Source organism: Malaclemys terrapin, chromosome 4 (genome assembly GCF_027887155.1).
Source record: "Malaclemys terrapin pileata isolate rMalTer1 chromosome 4, rMalTer1.hap1, whole genome shotgun sequence".
Classification (NCBI taxonomy): Eukaryota; Metazoa; Chordata; order Testudines; family Emydidae; genus Malaclemys; species Malaclemys terrapin.
This window is the reverse complement of record NC_071508.1, coordinates 28294041-28318899: the sequence shown is the minus strand read 5'-3', so window position 1 is coordinate 28318899 and position 24859 is coordinate 28294041. Positions and strand designations below refer to the sequence as shown.

The 24859-nt window shown below is 49.8% G+C and overlaps 1 protein-coding gene across 1 annotated transcript in view; it reads left to right on the top strand.

Moving 5' to 3' along the window:
- LOC128835853 (uncharacterized) overlaps positions 1-24859 on the top strand; it is a 43693-nt gene continuing 18834 nt past the window's right edge. Inside the window, exon 1 of the mRNA XM_054025693.1 lies at positions 1-187. Coding sequence (XP_053881668.1) covers positions 27-187 — 161 coding nt within the window. The 5' untranslated portion in view covers positions 1-26. The remainder of the gene's footprint in view (positions 188-24859) is intronic.

Genomic DNA, 24859 nt, shown 5'->3' with positions numbered 1-24859 from the left:
GTGGCTATGTGTGGGGCGGACGCCCCATGGCTGCCGTGGGCTGCATCGTGAAGCTGGGGGGCAGCGCGCTGACGGAGAAGAACCAGCTGGAAACGCTGCGGGCCAAGTCCCTGGCGCGGGCCGCGGGCATCGTACGGGGGCTGTGCGGGGCAGGCGCCGGGAGCTGCATTGTCGTGCACGGAGCAGGGTAGGAGGAGGCCCAGCTGGGGTCCGGGGAGCTCGCCCAGCCCGGCCCGGCCCTGTTCCCACCCACCCCCGCTCTGCCAAGGCACAAACCCCCAGCGCGGATCCGAGCCAGGGAACGAGGCTCGGGCTCACGCCCGGGGGTGAAGGACACAGGGAGTTGCAGGGGGCTCCCCATTGCTGATCCCAGGAACAGCCGGGCTGAGGAGAAATGAGCGCCCCTAGAGGAGGGAAGTGGCTCTGTTCCTTGGTCAATCTTACTGCAGGCCTCTGGGGAGGCAGGTGTTACACTGCTCTAAACACGTGTATCCATGTAAGAGTTGTGTATAGAACCGAGGAGTCCTAATGCCTTGGCCATGATCTAACTACAGTACTAGACACTTTGCCTTATTTTATTGGAACTTGTGCTATGACTGGATCTGCTAGAGCTTTTTAACGTTCTCTTAGTTTCTATGAGGTGGGGGTCTTGATGCCATTCAGAGCCCTGAAACCTGTCTCCCACTCCCTTCTGATTTACCTTCTTTGCTTTACATTCCTCCCAGAATTTAAAACACAATCTCACCAAAAATCAGGTCCAGAGGACTCTTGGAGTCAGTCTTGCTTCACTGGCAAGAGGGGTTAGTTATGTGGCACCATAGCCCTGCAGCGCTTCCAGCTCTGCTAGACTACAGAATAAGAAGAAATTGAAAGTAAAAACATGCCTTCCTTATTATAATGCAGATACCCAATAGAATGAGTACACTTGTTTTTAAATACTGAACAAGAAAATCAGCATGGTTACCTTCAAACCAAACAAACCAAACAAAAACTCTAGTATAAGCAGACTAGACAATACATTGGATTAATAGAGTGGCCTTCTGTCTTGAGGCCTGGGTTCCAATTTGTCTTGCTTTGGGTCATTAGAGATAAGACTTTAGTAGTGCCATCCTAGGTTGTTTGTACACAATGGCAGGGAGAATGTCCCTAGCTTCTGTTTGCCAGAAGCTGGGAATGAGCAACAGGGGATGGATCACTTGAGGATTCCCTGTTCTGTTCATTCCCTCTGGGGCACCTGGCATTGGCCACTGTCGGAAGACAGGATACTGGGCTACATGGACCTTTGCTCTGACCCAGTGTGGCTGTTCTTATCTAACGTCCACACTTCAGTGTTAACCCAGGGTCTGCAGGACCCGGGCTTGTGGAGTCCGTGTTTCCAAGCGTCCACGCTGCATTGTAAACCTGGGCTTACAATTGCCGGGCCTGGGTCTCACAGCTGTGCTAACGCATCCATACTGCACTATGCAGATCTTGTGACTCAGGTCTGCGGTTTGACCGATGTGCACACTGCAAAATGACAGGGCTTGGCCCTGAGTCACAGTGGGACTCACACTCTGATCACACCCCGCAGCAAGCTCCTAGGACCAGGGTCCTGAGTGCTTACTGACCTGAGTCAGAGTAATTTGTGTGTGGACAGAAGGGGGAGTGGGGCTCCACCCTCAACCAGAGCTGGGGCTTAGTGTGCAGTGTTGACATACCCTGAGTTAGGTCACTGTGGTGTGGGTCTCTCAGGTCTAAGGAGCTTTGGATGGGACCCGAGGGTAGGAGTGGACAGTGGAAGGGGAGGGATGGGGCTGAAGTAAAGATGGGCACAAAATTAGGATCTGGGAATGGCTTTCGAACATTAGGGTTGTTTGGATCTGGGGTTTGGGATTGGGCCCCATCTGGTTATAAGGGGACTTGGGGACAGAGGAAGGGGATTTTCGGATGAGAGAGGCTGTTCCAAGAATAAGGAGCAGTGTGAAAAGAGGCTTGGAGGTGGGAATCTAGAGGTCACGGTCAAGGTTGAGGGGCATCAGCAGAGCAGTGGGATGGAGTGAGCCCAAGCTTGCCATGAAGAACATTTGTATAGGTAAGCCTTAAGTGCTAGAGAACTGGGCGCTGAGATTGGGCAATTTCTCCATAGCCAGCAGCGTCCGCAGGCTGTTACCTCTGTGAGAGCAGCCTCCAGACAAACCCTGGTGATGCAGTGTCAATACGCTGAATGCAACCTCCAGCTCTGCTTGGTGTTCCCACCAAAGACAATATGCTCTTGTGGCACTAATGCAAACGTAGACATTGCAAAGCCCCATACATGGTGTGCTCTCACCCCACCTCCTGTCATAGTAGATGGGCCCAGGAGTCTAGTCAGCCTAGCTGTCTATAAGGCACCCAATAACTGCAATACTTAGCCCTGTATCCTGCCCTGGTCAGCCACCCCCATGCTCTGGGAAGCTGGCTCCACAAGCTGCCAATCCCTGATGTTCCAGGGGAAGATGGCATCCCTTGCCCAATGCCAGATAGCTGGCAGTGCAGTGCTGCAAGGCAGGCGTGAGGGAAGGGATTCATCTCTGCCCAGTGGTTGTCAGTCACCATGAGATCGGGGCTAGAAGGGCACTTGGAGCCTGGCTTACCCATGCTTGTCAGGGCTGTTTATCTCTGGGTCATTGGGAGGGTGACTGCTCACCCAACAGCATCTACTGCACTGCCATGGGTTGGGAGCTCCCCTGTGCGCTGCTGGCAGAAATGGCTCCAGGCACTTGCACACCCTCCTGCTATTGGCCCACGTGAGCCATGGTACACCATGTGTGTAGGTGTGGGCATCTCCTCACACTGGGTGTGCTGGGTCGAGGAATTGGTGGCACTGAGTGGGATGTTGCCTGTCCTTATCCCCTCACCCTGGGCCTTCTCACTACTCTGCTTCTATGACCTCCCTGGACCCAGCATGTTCCTTTCTGACTTGGCACAAGTGGGAGGGGGGTGCTGGAAGTGACTAAATCCTGCAGCTGCCTCTGGGAGGGTGCCAGGCCCAGTCAGCCAGATGTCTGGCAGGCTCATCGCAGGGTGGCATGGGCACTGCGCACTAGGAAACTGGGTTGAAGTGAATAAATTGAGCAAACGGGCCAGGTGTATCTTGGTCTGAACATTTTAGGGTCACATTTTTAGTGGCCTGCAGCCATTTAACCTCAAGCTGCAATCCAGAAACCTTGCAGACTATGTAGGGATGGGCTGGGTTAGTACTTGGATGGGAGGCCACCAAAGAAAACCCAATATTGTGAGTCAGTAGGGGGCGCCCTTCCTTTTGTTCCAAGACTGGAGCAATGCCCCGGTGGTGCTGCCCTTTGGATGCACTATAAAACCAAAGCCCCTGTGGTCATTACAGATCCCTTAGCACTTTTGGCAGGAGTAAGGGTGTCAGGCCAGGTGTCCTGGCCAGATTCCACCTTGGGCAGTTGCATTCTGCCTCCTACAATTCCTGTGTGTTTCAGTTGCATACAGGATTTTTCCTCACTTCTTCCCCTGTCCTGTCCCGATGCATTGCTGTGCTGTACCAAACTCCTGCCCCATTTCAGTGGGGAGGAAGCGATTCCCGGATAGAGCTCATAAGGCACATCAGGCAGCCTGAGCTGCCAGTATTTAACATAAACAACAAGGAGTCTGGTGGCACCTTAAAGATGCCACCAGACTCCTTGTTGTTTTTGTAGATACAGACTAACACGGCTACCCCCTGAGTATTTAACATAAGGCTTCCACAAAAATATTCCCCTTTAGCCAGTGATAGACCCCAAGGATTGGGGAGGGGGGCAATTGCCAGGGGAATTTATTTATTGCCCCCATCAACAAAAATGAGACGAAAGGTCACCCCTTGGCTAACAGACTCATAAGTGTCCTTTGGCCATAAATGTTTTGCTCCTGAAAATATTTCAAGTATAGCACAGTGCTCCACTCTGGAAATGAGGCAAGAGGAACAATGAAATTGTAGGGGAGCTGAGCAGGACAATCCCCTGGGCAAAGGGTGGTATTACTAGACACCTGCAATCAGTTCCGTTCCAAAGGCAGAGTGGGGGAAATGCAGGCAGAAGCCCCAGAGACAAGCCATCTCTGCTCGGAATGAATTAGCAGCATCCAGGGGGTGGGGCTCCAGCATTGGTAAAGTGATCGCCCAATCTTCCCTGCAAAAACGATGGCTGGATTTTAACAAGAGGTCCCTAGACACCCCCCGCCAGTGCACCACTGGGCCCTGAACAGGAATGGCCCCCAGATCACATTAAGATCTTTTAGATGCTGGTTGAGTCCAGGTTCCAGTTTGGCTTCCTACAGTAGCCTCATGGTAGAGTTCAGGGAAGAGCCACCAGTGCAGAGAATGACTCATGATGAAAGGTTAAAAGAGCTGACTATCGGTAAGCAGTGATACAGGGGTTCTGGCAGCAGTCTAGGAATTCCTGGCAGGTGTTAACACCCGAGCAGGAGAGGAATGATTTAGGGTGGGTCACGGGGGCATAACTAAGTATAATGGGAAGAAAGGAGAGCAGCAGAATACGGACCCTGGACTTCAGAAAAACAGACTTTGACTCCCTCAGGGAACTGATGGGCAGGATCCCCTGGGAGAATAACATGAGGGGGAAACGAGTCCAGGAGAGCTGGCTGTATTTTAAAGAATCCTTATTGAGGTTGCAGGAAAAAAACATCCCGATGTGTAGAAAAGACAGTAAATATGGCAAGTGACCAGCTTCGCTTAACAATTAAATCCTTGCTGACCTTAAACACAAAAAAGAAGCTTACAAGAAGTGGAAGATTGGGCAAATGACCAGGGAGGAGTATAAAAATATTGCTTAGGCATGTACGAGTGAAATCAGGAAGGCCAAATCACACTTGGAGTTGCAGCTAGCAAGAGATGTTAAGAGTAACATGATTTAGTTGGGAATTGGTCCTCCTTTGAGCAGGGGGTTGGACTAGATGACCTCCTGAGGTCCCTTCCAAACCTGATATTCTATGATTCTAATGTTATGACCGGGAATGTTTAGGCTGAATATTGGGAGATCTAGGTTGACAATGAGATGTATTGGCCTCTCCATAGGAAGTGCTGGAATCCCCAATGCTTGGGACTTTAAAACTATTCCAGACCAAACCCAAGGGACTCTCCTGTAAGGAACAATCCTGCGCTGGCTCCAGGAGGAGGTGGACGAGGCCTTTCCGTCTCTGACACTTGTGAATTGCTATGTGTGACGTTCCCCTCTGGTGTTGTCTGGACCAGTGATCTGCTAGGTCACTCCAATCCTTGACTCTGGGAGCCAGCCTTACCCTGCTCTGCTGTGAGAACCCCCACTCCTGGGCTGTTCACATACAGCGTTTGGCATGTAAGCTGCTCCCAGCTACTTGCAAGTGAATGGCACTAGCCAATATCTCTGGTCCCAGAAACAACCCTAGGATACTCCATCTGCAGTGTCCAGTCATGCCCACTGGACACTGTAAGCTTATATAAGTTAGTCAATTTAACAAAGAAATTGATATGTACCAGGCTTGTTATCCCAAGGGGCGCCTCTGACGTGCTTCAAACCAAATGCACTGCTTCAGGTAGAATAAAGAAACAAATTTATTAACCATAAAGATCAATTTTAAGTGATTATAAGTCAAAGCACAAGAAATCAGATTTGGTCAAATGAAATAAAAGCAAAACGCATTCTAAGATGATATTAACACTTTCAATGCCCTTACAAACTTAGATGCTTCTCACCACAGGCTGGCTGGTTGCCCTTCAGCCAGGTTCTCCCCTTTGATCAGCGCTTCAGTCGCTTGGTGGTGGTGGTGTCTGTAGATGTAGGTGGGAGAGAGAGAGCATGGCAAAATGTCTCTCCCTTTTATCATGTTTTTTCTTTCCTCCTGGCTTTGCGCCCCCCCCCCCTTCAGAGTCAGGTGAGCATTTCCTCATTGCAGTCCCAAACTGCCCAAAGGAAAGGGGGTGACTCCCTTGAGGGTCTAACAGATAGTTGCTGCCTAAGCCAGTGTCCGTTGTTCCTGTGAGGCTGGGCTGGGTTTGTCCCATCCATGCCCTGACGAGGTGAGAACTGCATCTCTGTTCTTGGAGAGTTTTTGCATGGGCTTGCATTATGCCATGAGGATACATTTTCGGCCTCATAACTATATACATGAATTTATAACCTATAACCTTACTATAACGTGACTGTAACAATTACTATAACATCACTATAACAACTATGCTCAGTGCATAGTAACAAGAAGGGTTTCTTCAGGTATGTTAGCAACAAGAAGAAGGTCAAGGAAAGTGTGGGCCCCTTACTGAATGAGGGAGACAACCTAGTGACAGAGGATGTGGAAAAAGCTCATGTACTCAATGCTTTTTTTGCCTCTGTCTTCACAAACAAGGTCAGCTCCCAGACTACTGCACTGAGCAGCCCAGCATGGGGAGGAGGTGACCAGCCCTCTGTGGAGAAAGAAGTGGTTCAGGACTATTTAGAAAAGCTGGACGAACACAAGTCCATGGGGCTGGATGCGCTGCATCCGAGGGTGCTAAAGGAGTTGGCGGACGTGATTGCAGAGCCATTGGCCATTATCTTTGAAAACTCATGGCGGTCCCGGATGACTGGAAAAAGGCTAATGTAGTGCCCATCTTTAAAAAAGGGAAGAAGGAGGATCTGGGGAACTACAGGCCAGTCAGCCTCACCTCAGTCCCTGGAAAAATCATGGAGCAGGTCCTCAAGAAATCAATTCTGAAGCACTTAGAGGAGAGGAAAGTGATCAGGAACAGTCAGCATGGATTCATCAAGGGCAAGTCATGCCTGACTAACCTAATTGCCTTCTATGAGGAGATAACTGGGTCTGTGGATGAGGGGAAAGCAGTGGATGTGTTATTCCTTGACTTTAGCAAAGCTTTTGATACGGTCTCCCACAGTATTCTTGTTGGCAAGTTAAAGACGTATGGGCTGGATGAATGGACTATAAGGTAGATAGAAAGCTGGCTAGATCGTCGGGCTCAACGGGTAGTGATCCATATCTAGTTGGCAGCCGGTTTCATGTGGAGTGCCCCAAGGGTCGGTCCTGGGGCTGGTTTTGTTCAATATCTTCATTAATGATCTGGAGGATGGCGTGGATTGCACCCTCAGCAAGTTTGTAGATGACACTAAACTGGGAGGAGTGGTAAATATGCTGGAGGGTAGAGATAGGATACAGAGGGACCTAGACAAATTAGAGGATTGGGCCAAAAGAAATCTGATGAGGTTCAACAAGGACAAGTGCAGAATCCTGCACTTAGGACGGAAGAATCCCATGCACTGTTACAGACTGGGGCCCGAATGGCTAGGCAGCAGTTCTGCAGAAAAGGACCTAGGGGTTACAGTGGACGAGAAGCTGGATATGAGTCAACAATGTGCCCTTGTTGCCAAGAAGGCTAATGGCATTTTGGGCTGTATAAGCCGGGGCATTGCCAGCAGATCGAGGGATGTGATCGTTCCCCTCTATTCGGCATTGGTAAGGCCTCAGCTGGAGTACTGTGTCTAGTTTTGGGCCCAACCCTACAAGAAGGATGTGGAAAAATTGGAAAGAGCCCAGCAAAGGGCAACAAAAACGATTAGGGGGCTGGAGCACATGATTTATGAGGGGATGCTGAGGGAACTGGGATTATTTAGTCTGCAGAAGAGAAGACTGAGGGGAGATTTGATAGCTGCTTTCAACTACCTGAAAGGGGGTTCCAAAGAGGATGGATCTAGACTGTTCTCAGTGGTAGCAGATGACAGAACAAGGAGTAATGGTCTCAAGTTGCAAGCGGGAGGTTTAGGTTGGATATTAGGAGAAACTTTTTCATTAGGAGGGTGGTGAAGCACTGGAATGGGTTATCTAGGGAGGTGGTCGGATCTCCTTCCTTAGAGGTTTTTGAGGTCAAGCTTGACAAAGCCCTGGCTGGGATGATTTAGTTGGGAATTGGTCCTACTTTGAGCAGGGTATTGGACTGGATAGCCTCCTGAGGTCCCTTCCAACCCTGATATTCTATGAGCCTTCTGAAGACACCCAACATGACAAACTTTGCATTCGATACCCTACACCCATATGTTCATCTTTATAAAATGATTGTGTGGTATTTGCCCGAGGTACAGAGCGTCCCAATATGTAGTACGGCACTTCCAAGTCCTCCCATCCACATGGCTTGTGATGCGAATCCAGACATCTTCCAGCATAACAGGCTTTGAACATAGGCGCCAACTTTTCCCAGCGCTAGTGGGTGCTCGACCCCCCCCCCCGCCGCTCGACCCTGCCCCGACTCCACCCCTGCTCCGCCCCCATTCCAACCCCTTCCCCAAATCCCCGCCTGGGCCCCGCCTCTTCCCCGAGTGCGCCGCGTTCCCCCTCCTCTCCCCCCCTCCCAGCGCTTGCTGCCGCAAAACAGCTGTTTTACGGCGGCAAGCATTGGGAGCTGGGGGACGCTGCATGCTCAGGGGAGGAGGTGGAGGTGAGTTGAGGCGGGGGGCAGGGAGCTTGGCTGCTCCCCGTGGGTGCTCCAACCCCGGGAGCACCTATAGAGTTGGCGCCTATGGCTTTGAATATGCTGCAGGCTGTGCCAGTTCACGTCAACCGGCCACTCTGCTTTTTCAGTTGTTTTCAGGGAAGCGCATGATGTCACCTGGGCTAGTTTATGCTCACACAGAGGGTGTTTCTAGTCAGGAGCGGCGCCAGGGTTTTTGCCGCCCTAGGCGGCAGTGCTCCTTCTCTGAGCATTCGGCGGCGGGGGTCCTTCCGCTCCGTGTCTTCGGGGCACTTCGGTGGCGGGTCCCGGAGTGAGTGAAGGACCCGCCGCCGAATTTCCACCGAAGACCCGGAGCAGAAGCACCCCCCGCTGCCAAATTTCCACCCAGGGTGGCAAAATGCCGCCCCCCAAATCCTGCCGCCCTAGGCGACCGCCTAGGATCGTCTAGTGGAAGCGCCAGCCCTGTTTCTAGCTATGCATGGAAGGAATTGTGTGCAGACCCCCTGTTATCATTAATGGTTGTGGTGAGAAGCAGTTCTAACTCAGTGCTTGTTGTATTCCATGTCCCCCACGCTGTCACTGACCCACATCTAACCAAGCCCAGTGCAATCCCTGACCATTGCTCTCAGATGTATGACTAGCACTCAGTGAGGCAGCCTTGGAGCTTGGATGCAGCTGGCGGGGCTGCTGCCATTTCACCGGTTTTTCTTGGCAAAGCTAAATTAAGTTCTGAGTCATAAAGGGGAAAACAATTTGTTATCATGGTGTGTGTGTGTGTGTGTGTGTGTGTGTGTGAGATGTTCGGAATTTATGCTTTTCTGTGGCTTTTAAGCTACAAAGACTTGAAAAATGTTAAGATAAGGGCAGTGCAAAGGAGTGTCCTGCGCTGTGTCTGTCACTGCTGGGGCTGGGACCCCAGGGGAGAGGGCAGCCCATGAGTAGGGATGGAGAAACCTCACTCTAGTGACCCTCTGGCTGACTCTTGGGGAGGTGTCACTGGGTTGAATCCCTCAGGAGGGACAGTGGCCGTGGTGTGGCTCCTCATGAAGACAGGGTTTTGAGCTAGAAGCAGTGGGGTCCTCTGGATTAGATGAAGGCTGAGCAGGATTTCACTGATGTTAGGGGTGTATGAATTGGGGGGTTGGCTCAGTCCACTATGGAGAGGGCCCATCTCAGCTGAGTTTGGGGTTGTGATTGTCTCTGGAGGTTGATCTGGGCTTGCCTCTGCCACAGACCATCTCCCTCAATGGGGAGATCTGATGACAGGAGCCTGCTGCAGATGCTGGGTAGCAGAGAGTCCTTTGCCAATGTTGCTCCCCAGTCATCACCTTCAAACCATGTGGCACCGCTTCCTTGGACGGGCAGAAGGAGCTGAGGCCTGGAGTTTTGAGGTTCTTCCTTGAGCCTGTGCAACCATTGCAAAGCAAAATGCCCTGGACCAGGCTTGGGTTTCCATTGGAATGTGCCTCCTAAAACTGTAAAAAGAATGAGGAGTACTTGTGGCACCTTAGAGACTAACAAATTTATTTGGGCATAAGCTTTCGTGGGCTAAAACCCACTTCATCGGACACATGCAGTGGAAAATACAGTACGAAGATATATATACACAGAGAACATGAAAAAATGGGTGTTGCCATACCCAGCTATATTTTCATGTTCTCTGTGTGTATATATATATTCCTACTGTATTTTCCACTGCATGCGTCCAATGAAGTGGGTTTTAGCCCACGAAAGCTTATGCCCAAATAAATTTTAGTCTCTAAGGCCTGGTCTACACTACGGGTTTAGGTCGACTTTAGCAGCGTTAAACCGAATTAAGCCTGGACACGTCCACACAACGAAGCCCTTTCTTTCGACTTAAAGGGTCCTTTAAACCGGTTTCTTTACACCACCTCCGACGAGGGGATTAGCGATAAAACCGGCCTTTGCGGGTCGGAATTGGGGTAGTGTGGACGGAATTCAACGTTATTGGCCTCCGGGAGCTATCCCACAGTGCTTCACTGTGACCGCTCTGGACAGCACTCTCAACTCAGATGCACTGACCAGGTAGACAGGAAAAGACCCGCGAATGTTTGAATTTCATTTCCTGTTTGCTCAGCGTGGAGAGCACAGGTGACCACGCAGAGCTCATCAGCACAGGTAACCGTGATGGAGTCCCAGGATCGCAAAAGAGCTCCAGCATGGACCGAACGGGAGGTATGGGATCTGCTCGCCATATGGGGAGATGAAGCAGTGATAGGTGAACTCCGTAGCAGTAAAAGAAATGGCAAAGTATTAGAAAAGATCTCCAAGGCCATGAAGGACCGAGGCCATAACAGGGACACACAGCAGTGCCGCGTGAAAATTAAGGAGCTATGGCAAGCTTACCACAAAGCCAGAGAAGCAAACGGAAGGTCCGGGGCAGAGCCGCAAACTTGACGCTACTACGCGGAGCTGCATGCGATCCTAGGGGGTGCAGCCACCACTACCCCAACCGTGTGCTATGACTCTCTCACTGGAGAAACACACAGGGAAGACGGTTCGGGGAACGAGGAAGATGAGGATGGAGGTACTGTAGGTAGCTCACAGCAGCAAGGAAGCGGAGAAACCAGTTTCCCCAACAGCCAGGATATGTTTGTGACCCTGGACATGGAACCAGTAACCCCCGAACTCACCCAAGACCCTCAGGGCACACAGGAGACCTCTGGTGAGTGTAACTTTGTAAATATTTGTAAACATTACACACAAAAAAGCAAGCGTGTTTAATGATTAATTTGCCCTGGCAATCGCGGCCAGTACATCTACTGGAAAAGTCTGTTAACGTGTATGGGGATGGAGCGGAAATCCTCCAGGGACATCTCCAGAAAGCTCTCCTTTATGTACTCCCAAAGCGTTAGCAAAAGGTTTCTGGTGAGGGCTGCCTTATCCCGTCCGCCATGGTAGGACACTTTACCACGCTAGGCCAGTAGCACGTAGTCTGGAATCATTGCATAACAAAGCATGGCAGCGTATGGTCCCGGTGTTTGCTGGCATGCAGACAACATCCATTCCTTATCTCTCTTTGTTATCCTCAGGAGAGTGATATCATTCACGGTCACCTGGTTGAAATGGGGTGATTTTATTAAGGGGACATTCAGAGGCGCCCGTTCCTGCTCTTCTGAACAGAAATGTTCCCCGCTGTTAACCATGCGGTGGAGGGGAGGGGTGAAGTGATCATCCCAGAGAATCGTGTGTGTGTGTGGGGGGGGTGGTTTACTTGTGTTTGTGCCGCATGTTAACCGGGAAACCGCAGCCCCTCCTTTTAGATTGAAAACCCATTTTAAATGGACAACCCAATTCATCCTTGATATGGAAAATGCGCTGCTGTTTGCAACCTTTCCCGCATGTTAAGAAGGTTAAAAAAGCCAAAACACTGTGGCCTACCATGGCTGCCTGCAAGCCGAAATATGCGACTTTGTAATGAAAGAGTGTACCCATTGTTCTCTAAAATGTGTCTTTTTTAACCACCTCTCCCTTCTCCTCCACCAGCTGCAAATGTTTCTCCTTTGCAGAGGCTCGTGAACATTAGAAAGAGAAAACGTAGGACGAGGGACGATATGTTCACGGAGCTGCAGATGTCCTCCCACGCTGATAGAGCACAGCAGAATGCGTGGAGGCAGTCAATGTCGGACATGAGAAAAGCACAATATGAACGAGAGGAGAGGTGGCGGGCTGAATGGCGGGATGAAAAGAGCAAGTGGCGGGCTGAAGACGATAGGTGGCGTCAGCTTGCAGACAGACGGCAAGAGTCAATGCTCCGTCTGCTGGAGCATCAAACTGATATGCTCGAGCGTATGGTTGAGCTGCAGGAAAGGCAGCAGGAGCAGAGACCGCCGCTACAGCCCCTGTGTAACCAACAGCCCTCCTCCCCAAGTTCCATAGCCTCCTCACCAAGACGCCCAAGAACACGGTGGGGGGGCCTCCGTCCACCCAGTCACTCCACCCCAGATGATCGCCCAAGCATCAGAAGGCTGGCCTTCAATAAGAGTTAAAGTTTTAAAATGCAGTGTGTCCTTTTCCATCCCTCCTCCCCCACCCATCCCAGCCTACCTTGGCAATTATCCCCCTACTTCTGTGAGGAACTAATAAAGAATGCATGAATGTGAAAAAACAATGACTTTATTGCCTCTGCAAGCGGTGCTCGAATTGGGGTGGGGTGGGGTGGTTGGTTTACAGGGAAGTAGAGTGAACCGGGTCGCGGGGGGGCGGGGGTTTGGAGGGTTCATCAAGGAGAAACAAACAGAAGTTTCACACAGTAGCCTGGCCAGTCACAAAACTCGTTTTCAAAGTTTCTCTGATGCGCACCGCGCCCTGCTGTGATCCTCTAACCGCCCTGGTGGCTGGCTGCGCGTAATCAGCGGCCAGGCGAGTTGCCTCAACCTCCCACCCCGCCATAAAGGTCTCCCCCTTACTCTCACAGATATTGTGGAGCGCACAGCAAGCAGCAATAACAATGGGGATATTCTTTTCGCTGAGGTCTGAGCGAGTCAGTAAGCTGCGCCAGCGCGCTTTTAAACGTCCAAATGCACATTCCACCACCATTCGGCACTTGCTCAGCCTGTAGTTGAACAGGTCCTGACTCCTGTCCAGGAGTCTGCCTGTGTACGGCTTCATGAGCCATGGCATTAAGGGGTAGGCTGGGTCCCCAAGGATCACGATAGGCATTTCAACATCCCCAATGGTCACTTTCTGGTCCGGGAAGAAAGTCCCTTCCTCCAGCTTTCGAAACAGAGCAGAGTTCCTGAAGACGCGAGCATCATGTACCTTTCCTGGCCATCCCACGTTGATGTTGGTGAAACGTCCCTTGTGATCCACCAGGGCTTGCAGCAGCATTGAAAAGTACCCCTTGCGGTTTACGTAGTCGGTGGCTTGGTGCTCCGGTGACAAGATAGGGATATGGGTTCCGTCTATGGCCCCGCCACAGTTTGGGAATCCCATTTCAGCAAAACCATCCACTATTGACTGCACGTTGCCCAGAGTCACTACCCTTGCTATCACCAGGTCTTTCATTGCCCTGGGAAATTGGATCACAGCAGCCCCCACCGTAGATTTGCCCACTCCAAATTGATTCCCGACTGACCGGTAGCTGTCTGGCGTTGCAAGCTTCCACAGGGCTATCACCACTCGCTTCTCAACTGTGAGGGCTGCTCTCATCTTGGTATCCTGGCGTTTCAGGGCAGGGGAAAGCAAGTCACAAAGTTCCATGAAAGTGCCCTTACGCATGCGAAAGTTTCGCAGCCACTGGGAATCGTCCCACACCTGCAGCACGATGCGATCCCACCAGTCTGTGCTTGTTTCCCGGGCCCAGAATCGGCGTTCCACGGCATGAACCTGCCCCAGTGACACCATGATTTCCACATTGCTGGGGCCTGTGCCTTGTGAGAGGTCTATGTCCATGTCAATTTCCTCATTACTCTCGTCCCCGCGCTGCAATCGCCTCCTCGGGTGGTCCGGGTTTCGCCTTGGCATGTCCTGGCTCTGCATATACTCCAGGACAATGCGTGTGGTGTTCATAGTGCTCATAATTGCCGCGGTGATCTGAGCGGGCTCCATGATCCCAGTGCTAACTATGGCGCCTGGTCAGAAAAAAGGCGCGAAAGTAGTATCTGATGGACCAGGGGAAGGAGGGAGGGCGGGAGGGAGGGAGTGACGACATGGCGTACAGGTACAGGAACAGGGAGAAACACAAACAACTGTCACACAGAATGGTCCTCCCAAAGATTAAACTGAGAACCCTGGGCTTAGCAGGCCATTGATTTCACGGAGGAAGGGGGAAGCAAATGAATACAGAGCAAATCTATTTTTTACATCTTAAGCTGGCAGCCGACGGTGCAGCATGAGTGATAGCCTCTCCAGTACGATGATGATGGATACCAATCATAATATACCATCGTCTGCCAAAAGGCAAGGGGCTGCTGCTGTGTAGCATGCAGCCCCACGTCTGCCAGCCCCACGTCCGCCAGCACCCAGCATCGCCCTCGGCCTCTTCTGGGTGCTTAGCAGACAATACTGGGCAATTGGCAGAAAATAGTATACTACGACTGGTAGCCATCATCATCGAAACATGTCTGCCCAGGTGGCCATGATTGACAGCCACTCCAGTATGACGACGATGGGTACCAGTCATAATATACCATTGCCTACCAAAGGGCAAGGGGCTGGTGCAATGCAGCCCTACGGCTGCCAGCCCCACGGCTATCACTCATGCTACACCGTCTACCGCCAAAAGGCAGTTAGCAGCTGCTGCTGTGTAGCAATGCAGTCCCACGTCTGCCAGCACCCAGAGGACATATGGTGACAGTGAGCTCAGCTGAGCTGAGCGGGCTCCATGCTTGCCGTGGTATGTTGTCTGCACAGGTAACCCAGGTAAAAAGGCGCGAATCTATTGTCTGCCGTTGCTGTGACGAGGGGGGAGGGGCCTGACGACATGTACCCAGAACCGCCCGCGACACTGTTTTGCATCATCCGGGCATTGGGATCTCAACCCAGAATTCAAAGAAAAGGCGCGAAAGTAGTATCTGACGGACTAGGGGAAGGAGGGAGGGCGGGCCGAGTGACGACATGGCGTACAGGTACAGGGAATTAAAATCAAGAAAGGTGGCTGTGCATCAGGGAGAAACACAAACAACTGTCACACAGAATGGTCCCCCCAAAGATTAAACTGAAAACCCTGGGTTTAGCAGGCCGTTGATTTGACGGAGGGAGGGGGAAGCAAATGAATACAGAGCAAATCTATTTTTTACATCTTAAGACGACGGTGCAGCGTGACTGATAGCCCTCGGCATCTTTCTGGGTGCTTGGCAGCAAATACGGGGCGCTTGGCAGTTAGTGTATGATGATGGTCTTCAGGCCTATTGCACGATCGGCTGCTCGGGGAAGACTCTGCTAATGTGCGATGACCCGACTTGTAATAGGACGGCTAACAGTCGTAATACACCATCTACTGCCAAAAGGCAAGCCCCACGGCTGCCAGCACCCAGATCACCGATGAAGGCTACCAGTCTACTGCACCGTCTACCGCCAAAAGGCAGTTAGCAGCTGCTGCTGTGTAGCAATGCAGTCCCACGTCTGCCGGCACCCAGAGGACATATGGTGACGGTGAGCTCAGCTGAGCTGAGCGGGCTCCATGTTGTCTGCACAGGTAACCCAGGTAAAAAGGCGCGAATCTATTGTCTGCCGTTGCTGTGACGGGGGGGGGGGGGGGAGGGGCCTGACGACATGTACCCAGAACCACCCGCGACACTGTTTTGCATCATCCGGGCATTGGGATCTCAACCCAGAATTCCAAGGGGCGGCGGAGACTGCGGGAACTGTGGGATAGCTGTGGGATTGCTACCCATAGTGCAATGCTCCGGAAGTCGACGCTAGCCTCGTACTGTGGACGCGGTCCGCCGACTAGAGCACCTAGAGCATTTTATGTATGGACACACACAATCGGCTGTATACAACCGATTTCAATAAAACCGGCTTCTATAAATTCGAACTAATTTCGTAGTGTAGACATACCCTAAGGTGCCACAAGTACTCCTCATTCTTTTTGCTGATACAGACTAACACAGCCACCACTCTGAATCCTAAAACTGTGATGGTTTAATGACCACCTCAGGCAAGTGGGGAAAAGCAGTCCTGGGAAGAATGGGAGCATGCAGCCCCATTCCCTAGTCATGGTGTTGATCAGATAAGCCCTCGTGGTCCTTTTGTAATTGCTGCATTAGCAGAGGATCAAGTAGCACTTAATGAGTGTAGGCTCTCTCAGAAAACATGCTTGAAAAGGTCGGGGAGGAATATTTGCAGCAGTCTGACATAAGCCTTGGCTGCTAATAAGTGCCAGATTCTTATTTTACGATGTCCTCTCCAGCCAGCATTTTCGCTACCCCTGCCCTCCCCTCCACGTGCCAAGTCCATGCACTGCAATGGCACCAATGGGGAGCCATCACTGAGATCAGCAGGGAGAGCAAAGGGCATCATTCAATCTCCAAGCAGCAGGATTCAGGCAACAAAAGGATTTGGAAGTCACTTGCTGTCTTGGACCCTGTGCAAAAGCAATGGCATAAACTGGGGTCTCTGAGATTAAGCTGCTCTGCTCGGTGGGGCATGCTTCCTTCCTGATTCTTCAAAACATAAACCTGTTAGTGTGTTAATTCCTCGCGTCGATACCAGCAAAGGGACAAAAACCTTGGAGGCCACTTGCTCCATGAGTAAAGACATGATGAACACAGGCCAAGACCTGCAGAAGAACTCTCTGGAGCTCAAGAGCTTGTCTCTTCCACAGAAGTTGGTCCAATAACAGATATCACCTTACCCACCTTGTCTCTCCCACTTTGGTTAAGCTGAAAAGATACAGCTGTGCGTAGCCTTTGGGACTAGATGGCTCAGGAAGTTGGGATGGAGAGTTTTGTCACTGGCTTTGTTCATTCTCCTTCCCATCTGATGGCTGCTCAGTGAATCGGTGTGAAATGAATTCAGTAGATCTCAGCCCAGTTCCTCATCTCCCTGCCCTCCCCCACCACCATAACTGGCTGGCACAGACTTTGTTACTGCTCTAACGCTGGCAAGCCAGACACCATGATGCATATCGAATTGCTTAGTCTGTTTGCTTAGTCTGTTCCCCCTGCTGCCATCCATCCTTTCCAGGTTTTGTTTAGGAGAACACAGGATACTTAATCCTGATCAAGCTGCTGCTGAGAAGATAATTAAACACATGGCAAGAGAGGACCATTCCATGAGGAGGAGGTGGAAGAAAGTGCAGTTTTCCAGGGCTGGGTTGTGTGAGGCAGTTGCCTGGGGAAGCTAATTCTGCAGCAGAATTTGGAAGGGTAATATGCCCATTTCACAGAAAGGGGTGCCCTCTTTAGACTGCAGGCTCTGCAGGGCAGGAACATTGTCTTCTTTTAGAATAATTTCTTCCTCTAGTAACTCCAAGGGAATCAAATTTAAAATGGAGAAAAGGAGATAATCCACTATAGAACTGACGTGTGGAACTCACTGCAGCAGGATATCATTGAGTCCAATAGTTCAGCTAGGTTCTGAATGCATGAATAATATCCACGGGCACACTGGCTTGGATAAGAACCTCAAGGACTGCCAATCATCATGCGTCAGGTCATATGCTAATCAGCAGCTGGGGTCAGGAACTAATACTTCCTACTGCACTACATAATACACAATTGATCAGCTGTTTTATAGGGGTTTTGCTGAAGCATCCAAGGCTGGCCGTGTTTGGGAGCAGGATAACAGTCTAGATGGACCATTGGGCTGTTTCTTTAGGTTGATTCTGATGTTCCTAAAATTGTTTTTGGGATTTTCATCCTTCAGCAAATGTTATGCTCTGGCTCTACCATTGCTTTAATAGATAAGTTTCAGAGTAGCAGCCGTGTTAGTCTGTATCCGCAAAAAGAACAGGAGTACTTGTGGCACCTTAGAGACTAACAAATTTATTAGAGCATAAGCTTTCGTGGGCTACAGCCCACTTCTTCTCTAAGGTGCCATAAGTACTCCTGTTCTTTTTAATAGATAAGAAGAACACACTTTGCACATCGCTAGCCTAGAGTCTTCCAACATTAATGACCAAATTTGCAAGTCTGCCATCCCCATTGTTCCCAATTGTGTGTGTGAATTCTCCATTGTTCTCCAGTGTGAGGTATTGTTTGGGGATTTTCCATTGATCTTAATGAGAACTGGATGTGGAACTGTTCTTGAAATTTGGCTCTAATGAATTAAGTGACATCATCCCTGGTCCATTTGCCACAAAGGGAGTTGGTGGCAAAGACGTGTTAAGAACCTAGGAGTTCCTGGCTCCTTGTCCTATATGCATCCACTTAATGCATTCTCCTAATCCACTTTTTCTAGAATTCATGGGGCTAGATTTGCAGTTGTGTCCAGTGGATACAGGGTCCATTGGAGGTAGTGGAGGCCCTGTGGAGCCATTTGTGACTCTGATCTCAGAGCTGGTTCTGCCCTGCCCCTGCGGTAATATTAGAGCAGCTTTGAGGCTACTGTGAAGTATACTGGTGGGTAAGGTCCTGGACTAGAACTCGGGAGATACGGGTTCATTTCCAGGCTCCTTGTGTGACCTTTGGGCAAGTCACTAAATCTAGCTGCACCTCAGTTTCCTTTTCTAGTGGGAACTGGGAATGATACCACCTCCTTTCTCCCACCTTTTGTCTGCTTTGTCTATTTAGACAGTAAGCGCTTGAAGGATGAGACCATCTCATGCTATGTCCTAGTCTCTCAGAGCAGCATTTCCAGCTCTCTTTTTCCAGGGTAGTTTTACAGTAAGGCAGTATTATTATTTATTGGTTGAGCAACCGATAATATGCTTGGAGCTGTGCATGACGGTCCCTGCTCTGAAGCGCTCACTATCCAGAAGACAGACACAGAGGCCTCAGTGTTGTTGACGCTCATAATTTTACTGCAAGTCTTTTGCTTTTGGACAGTTTTCTTAAAGGCCCAGCTCCTGGTATCATGTGATGATGTGAGAATCTCCACTTTTGGTTAAAAAGTGAATTTCTGTCCCTTGTGGTGGCATAGAAAAGGTTGAAAATGTGGCCCAAGTGCACTAGAAAGGTTCAGAAATCAAACAGCCAAGGAAAAGGCTTAAAAAAAATCAGGAAATCCTTACAAAAGCAATCTCATGATTTTGGGGGCCTGGCTAATGAGTTTTGGCAATACAGAGTCATACCGCTTATCCATATCGGTTGAATCAGTGTCCTGTAGGCTGGGTGCATTTACACTGACATAAAGGTGCTCATCTTGGTAGAGATGATTCCTGTACATTTCAGAAAGATGAACTGGGAATCTCGGAGAAGGGGGTCACATGAGAGAACTTTATTTCCCTTGATTTATCTTTTTCCAGCTAAGCTTTTCATTAGAGACTTTACTGCACTTGCTGCCTGTCATTTGACTGCTCAATGAAGTTAACTGTTACCTATAACTTTTAGAAGGGAGGGCGACCTAGTGGTTAGAGCAGGGCCCCAGCACCCAGAATCCTTGGGTTCTATTTGTGGTTCTGGAGGGAGTGTGTTCTAGTGAGTAGAGCAATAGGGTTGTGTGTCAGGGCCCCTGCTTCTATTCCCACCTCTAGGTGGCAGTGTTGTCTAGTGGTTAGAGCAGGGTCCTGGGAATTGACTCCTGGATTCTAGTCCTTACTTTGTTGCTGTCTTTGCCTCAGTTTCCCCACCTTTCAAATGGGAATAATGATACTGACCTCGGAGGAGTATTTGAGGCGTAATTCACTCACTACAAAGTACGATGAGATTCTCCTATGAAAACTTCTGTGCGAATATTTCAATAACCATGGCAACGATGCTTAGTAAAGGCCCCTCTCAGTCATGTCAGCAGGGCCCTGCCATAGAGGCAAACCATGGGTGGCTGGGAGCATGTGCAGGGTCACTCATTGCATTCTCTGCATGTCGCAGCCTTTCTTAAGCATGAGGGAACATTGCAGCTTCCAAAACTCCTGTCTCCTGTCGGTTTATATCTCTGGGCTAGTCTACACTGGCAACGCTAAAGTGCTGGGGCACTGTCTACGCGGGCGCTTTACAGCGCTGAAACTTGCTGCCCTCAGGAGGCTGTTTTTTCACACCCCTGAGTGAGAAAGTTGCAGCGCTGTAAAGTGCCAGTGTAGCCAAGCCCTCTATTACCGACATCTTTCTGGGCAGCCAAGCATGCCGAACTGCTAGAAAGCAAATGCCACAGGGGAGCTGGGCCTTTGATAAGTTACTATATAAAGAGGTGTTAAAACTCACTTGGGGTAATTTACGCTCTTTGCCCACTCCACAGCTGCTTTAACTCTCCTAACCCTGGCATTCCTCCAAATGCATAGGGAAGGAGGCTGGATCCCCTGCTCCCTGTCAGATCAGATGCTTCTGCAGTGCCATGAGCCCTAAGGCGAGCATCATAGACACTAGGCCCTATCGCACCCTACAAAACGCTCACACATGCACGTCTTGTGGTAAAGGAATCTTTGCTAGGGCTGGCAGAGGGGAAAGGTGATGGATATAGACTATAGGAGAGGGCAGTCTGTGAGATGTCTAGCTAAAGCAGGGGTGGGCAAACTACGACTCATGGGTCGTATCCGGCCCTTCAGACATTTTAATCCAGCCCTTGAGCTCTCTCCGGGGAGCACAGTCCGGGGCTTGCCCTGCTCGGCGCTCCAGCCGGGGAGCGGTTCCCGGAAGCAGGGGCATGTCCCCCCTTCGGCTCCTACACATAGGGGAAGCCAGGGGGCTCTGCACGCTGCCCCCGCCCCAAGCGTGACCCCCGCAGTTCCCATTGGCCAGGACAGGCAACGCGCAGAGCCGCCTGGCCATGCCTCTGCGTAGGAGCTGGAGGGAGGACATGCCGCTGCTTCCAGGAGCTGCTTGAGGTAAGCACTGCCCAGAGCCTGCACCCCTGTCCCCCTCCTGGGCCCCAATCCCCTACCCCAGCCCTGATCCCTCTCCCGCCCTCCAAACCCCTCAGTCCCAGCCCGGAGCACCCTCCTGCACCCCAAACTCCTCATCCCCAGCCCCACTCCAGAACCCACACCCTCAACCCTCACTCCCCCCATCCCAACCCCCTACCCCAGCCCGGAGCCTCTTCCTGCACCCTGAACTCCTCATTTCTGGCCCCACCCCAGAGCCCGCACCCCCAACTGGAGCCCTCACCCCCTCACACACCCCAATCCCCAATTTCATGAGCATTCATGGCCCACCATACAATTTCCATATCCAGATGTGGCCCTCAGGCCAAAAAGTTTGCCCACCCCTGAGCTAAAGGATATTAGGGCTGGTTGGTGGAAGAGAGATGGATCCCCTTGTTCATCAGATCCCCTTGTTTGCAGGCAGGACCATCTCTTGTGTCAGGTGTCCGGTTTGGTGCTGTGTTGTCTTACTGAAGCGCTCTGTCTTGTCCTCTTGCTGTGCCATGCTCCGAGTTCTCCCCTCTACTGTAGTATGGATAGTGTGGGAGGATGCTATTATGGGTACTGCACTGCAGAGATAACTGCACGACAAGCCATTCCCAGCCCCTGGCTTGGGTGTACTGCTGCCAAGGGGTCCCATATGTAGCATCTCTGAGCTTTTCTTCCCTGTGATCTTGGCTCTCCACTCTTTCATGTGCTTCCCCCACCCCTGCACCAGGAACTGGATCCCAGAAGTAATAATGGGAGTCCTGTCTTTTTAAAGGCGGATCAGCCTTGTGGTCCATATCCTTTTAAAAGGGATCAGGCGGTGGGGGGAAGGAAATTTGGATTTTTAAGCTTTCCTCTTTCTTTATAATTTATGAAGAAGGCCTGAAAGGTGCTTGTATTTGAAAAAAAAAAAACAGATTGTTTCTTACCCTGTGAATATCAGGAGTGTCCATTCTGGTCTTCTCTGTTTTGCTGGAGGTTACACTGGAGGACCCGGATATGTAGAATAGCAGCTCTGTCAGCCCTGAGCTGAAGGGGGTCAAGGTGTTTGATCTTTAACTCAGATTTTTTTTTCTCCCAGCTGTTTCTCAGGCATTTGAGTTAAATAGGTGCTACTGAAAAAGACAAAACAAAGTGCTTAAAAATCTGAATAAATCCATTCCCCTCTCAGGTATCAGGGCTTACTTTGTTGCTGTCTGTGAAGTCATAATCCTATTAGTTCCCAACTGTCCAGGGAAAAACAAGGTAAGTGTAGACCTGAATTTCTGATGTAAAAAGCAGAAAAACTGGAAGAATGTTCAGACCTTCTTTATACATTACAAAGGAGCAAAAATTTTATACATTACAAAGGAACAAACAATTTTTCCCCATTTGTCCATCATCCGTAGGAAGTGATAATTATCTTACATTTATATTATAGCCCCCTAGCTTACATTAAAATAATATTAAGTTTGCAAAGTCAAGCTCTCAGAAGTTAGAAAAAGCCAGAAATTAAGTTGCCTGTTATTGATTAATAGTATAACCAACCGATTGACTTGTGGTTCATTACGAAGAGTGTTCGAGAGACAAAATAACCAAACTCAGCCACAGTTATTGTCTAAAGACAAAATACACCTCTACCCCGATATAACGCGACCCGATATAACATGAATTCGGATATAACGTGGTAAAACAGTGCTCGGGGGATGGGGCTGCGCACTCTGGTGGATCAAAGCAAGTTTGATATAACGGTTTCACCTATAACGCAGTAAGATTTTTTTGGCTCCCGAGGACAGCGTTATATCGGGGTAGAGGTGTATACAATATGAAAAAGAGACATACATGCCCTCCTTCTGAGAAGCAATTTTTATCTCGCAGCATGTTTACTTTTCACAGAAGATGTTTCAAAGATACACCCCCCAAAACCACCTATATTTATATCATGACTGTTCCTATTTAAAAATAATTTAGATGTAATCTAAGAGCAGCCCACCAATTCCTTAACTTCTTGTTCGGTACCTTTCTACATTCCAAACCAGTTAGGTATAGAAGTACCTCCCAACCTGTGCTAGGAAATACCATTCATGTATCCTGGCTTTAACAGGCTTCCTGTTTTCTAATGCCAAAGCTGACTTCAGGTTTGCAAAATGTTGTGGGATACTTGACATGGGTGAACAGAATTGTGGAAAGAGCCTAATACATTCCGTTAATACAACTTCCCAACCCTTCTACCATAATGTATATTATATTAATGCCATGTGCATAATACCTACCTAATGTGATGTATACTATGTCTAACATACATGTATTGGCTAACACTGCAACCTTAATTCGGCCTTCTGATACAGTCTTTAATTATATGGGCTTTTCTATGGTGCTCATCACTATTGTACTTGAGTGCGGCACAAACATCAATGAATTTCTCTTCACAACACCCCTTTGAGATATAGAGAGATTATTATCCCCATTTTTCAGATGAGGAACAGTGACACAGAGAGATTAAAGCCAAAATTGTCAAATGCCCAACTGGAGCTGCCCCCAGCCAAATATTTGGAGTTACTTAGCATTTTTATAGCACATTATATGTTCGGGGTTGCAGCTCTAATTGACTTCAGTTGCAAGCACCCAACCCTTCTACAAATCAGAACCCGGGGGCATATTTATAAAGACATTTAGTGGATTTCACAGCTATTTGCCGGCAGCAGAGGAATGGTGAGACCCAAGTCTCCTGAGTTTAATTCCAGATTCTTGGGGTGGGTGTATATAGTGGTCACAGAACCTTTTACCCCCATTTCTCCAGCCTGTCCCCCTCTGCTGTCATCTCTGCTCCTGCCCTCCTCTGCCTCTGACTCCATTCACCTGTCCCACACTGCTCCTATCTCTCCCTTCCTCCCCCACCTCCCCTTCTGTCCTCCTCTTCTCCTATTTCCCACTCCTATGACTCCTACACCTCTTAGTCTAACCTTGTCCTCTCCTCTGCTCCTCACCCCTCTGCATTCCAGTTGTGCTGTTCCTCCTCCACACTGCCTAGGCTCTAGCAGGGCTGGGGAAGTATTCAGGGCATAGGAGGGATGAGCAATTGCAAGTGGGATGAGCAATTGCAGGGAAAGTCCTGCTCAGCTCAGGGTGGAGCATACTCAGTGCAGATGGAAATTTTGAAAAATGTAGCTGCCAAACTCCGTCTTTACTGAGCATGTACAAACTGAGATTTTCAGAGACTTCTTAGTTGGTCAAATTTGGGCATATTTTCAAGAGGTCGGCAGAAGGCTTGTCCCTGATACCAGGGCCAATTGCCTGCGAAATTTCAAGTCCCTGCTCCAAAGCACGAAGGCTTTAGAACAGTGGTGGGCAACCTGCGGCCCGCGGGCCACATGCAGCCCATCAGGGTAATCTGATTGCGGGCCGCGAGACATTTTGCTGACGTTGACTGTCCACAGGCACGCCCCCCCCCCCCGCAGCTCCCAGTGGCTGTGGTTTGCCGTTCCTGGCCAATGCAGATTTTATAGCTCTAGATACAGCTATGTATTGCTATATGGATATGGAGAACAGCAGCATCATGGCAAATCCCAAAGGAATATAGCCTCCTTGTAGATCGAGCACCACCTGGACTGATCTTTAACTAGGTCCAGTTGGATATTCAGTTTATGACCATCATTGGTGATCTTATCATGCCACCGAAGCTTTTAGGCAACCTCGTGATCGCTGGCCAGGTAGCAACATATCTTGGAAAACACACTTTGTAATTCATTAGTGTTCCATCTTAATATCATGTCCATACCAAGAAAGCTGCTGAATATGGAGATACCTATATGCAAAATTAGTGACAATACATGACTAAGGTTGAGAACTTACACAACTAAAATTCAGGAAATACAGAGTTAAGGATGCAATCTCAGCCTTAACTCTGGTCCCTTGTGCTTACTCTTTAAAATGCAATTTCTGTTTAGTTCATTATAAATGACTTGCCAGTTAGCACCATAGGGGATATAATGCAATCTATAATTTCTTATGCAATG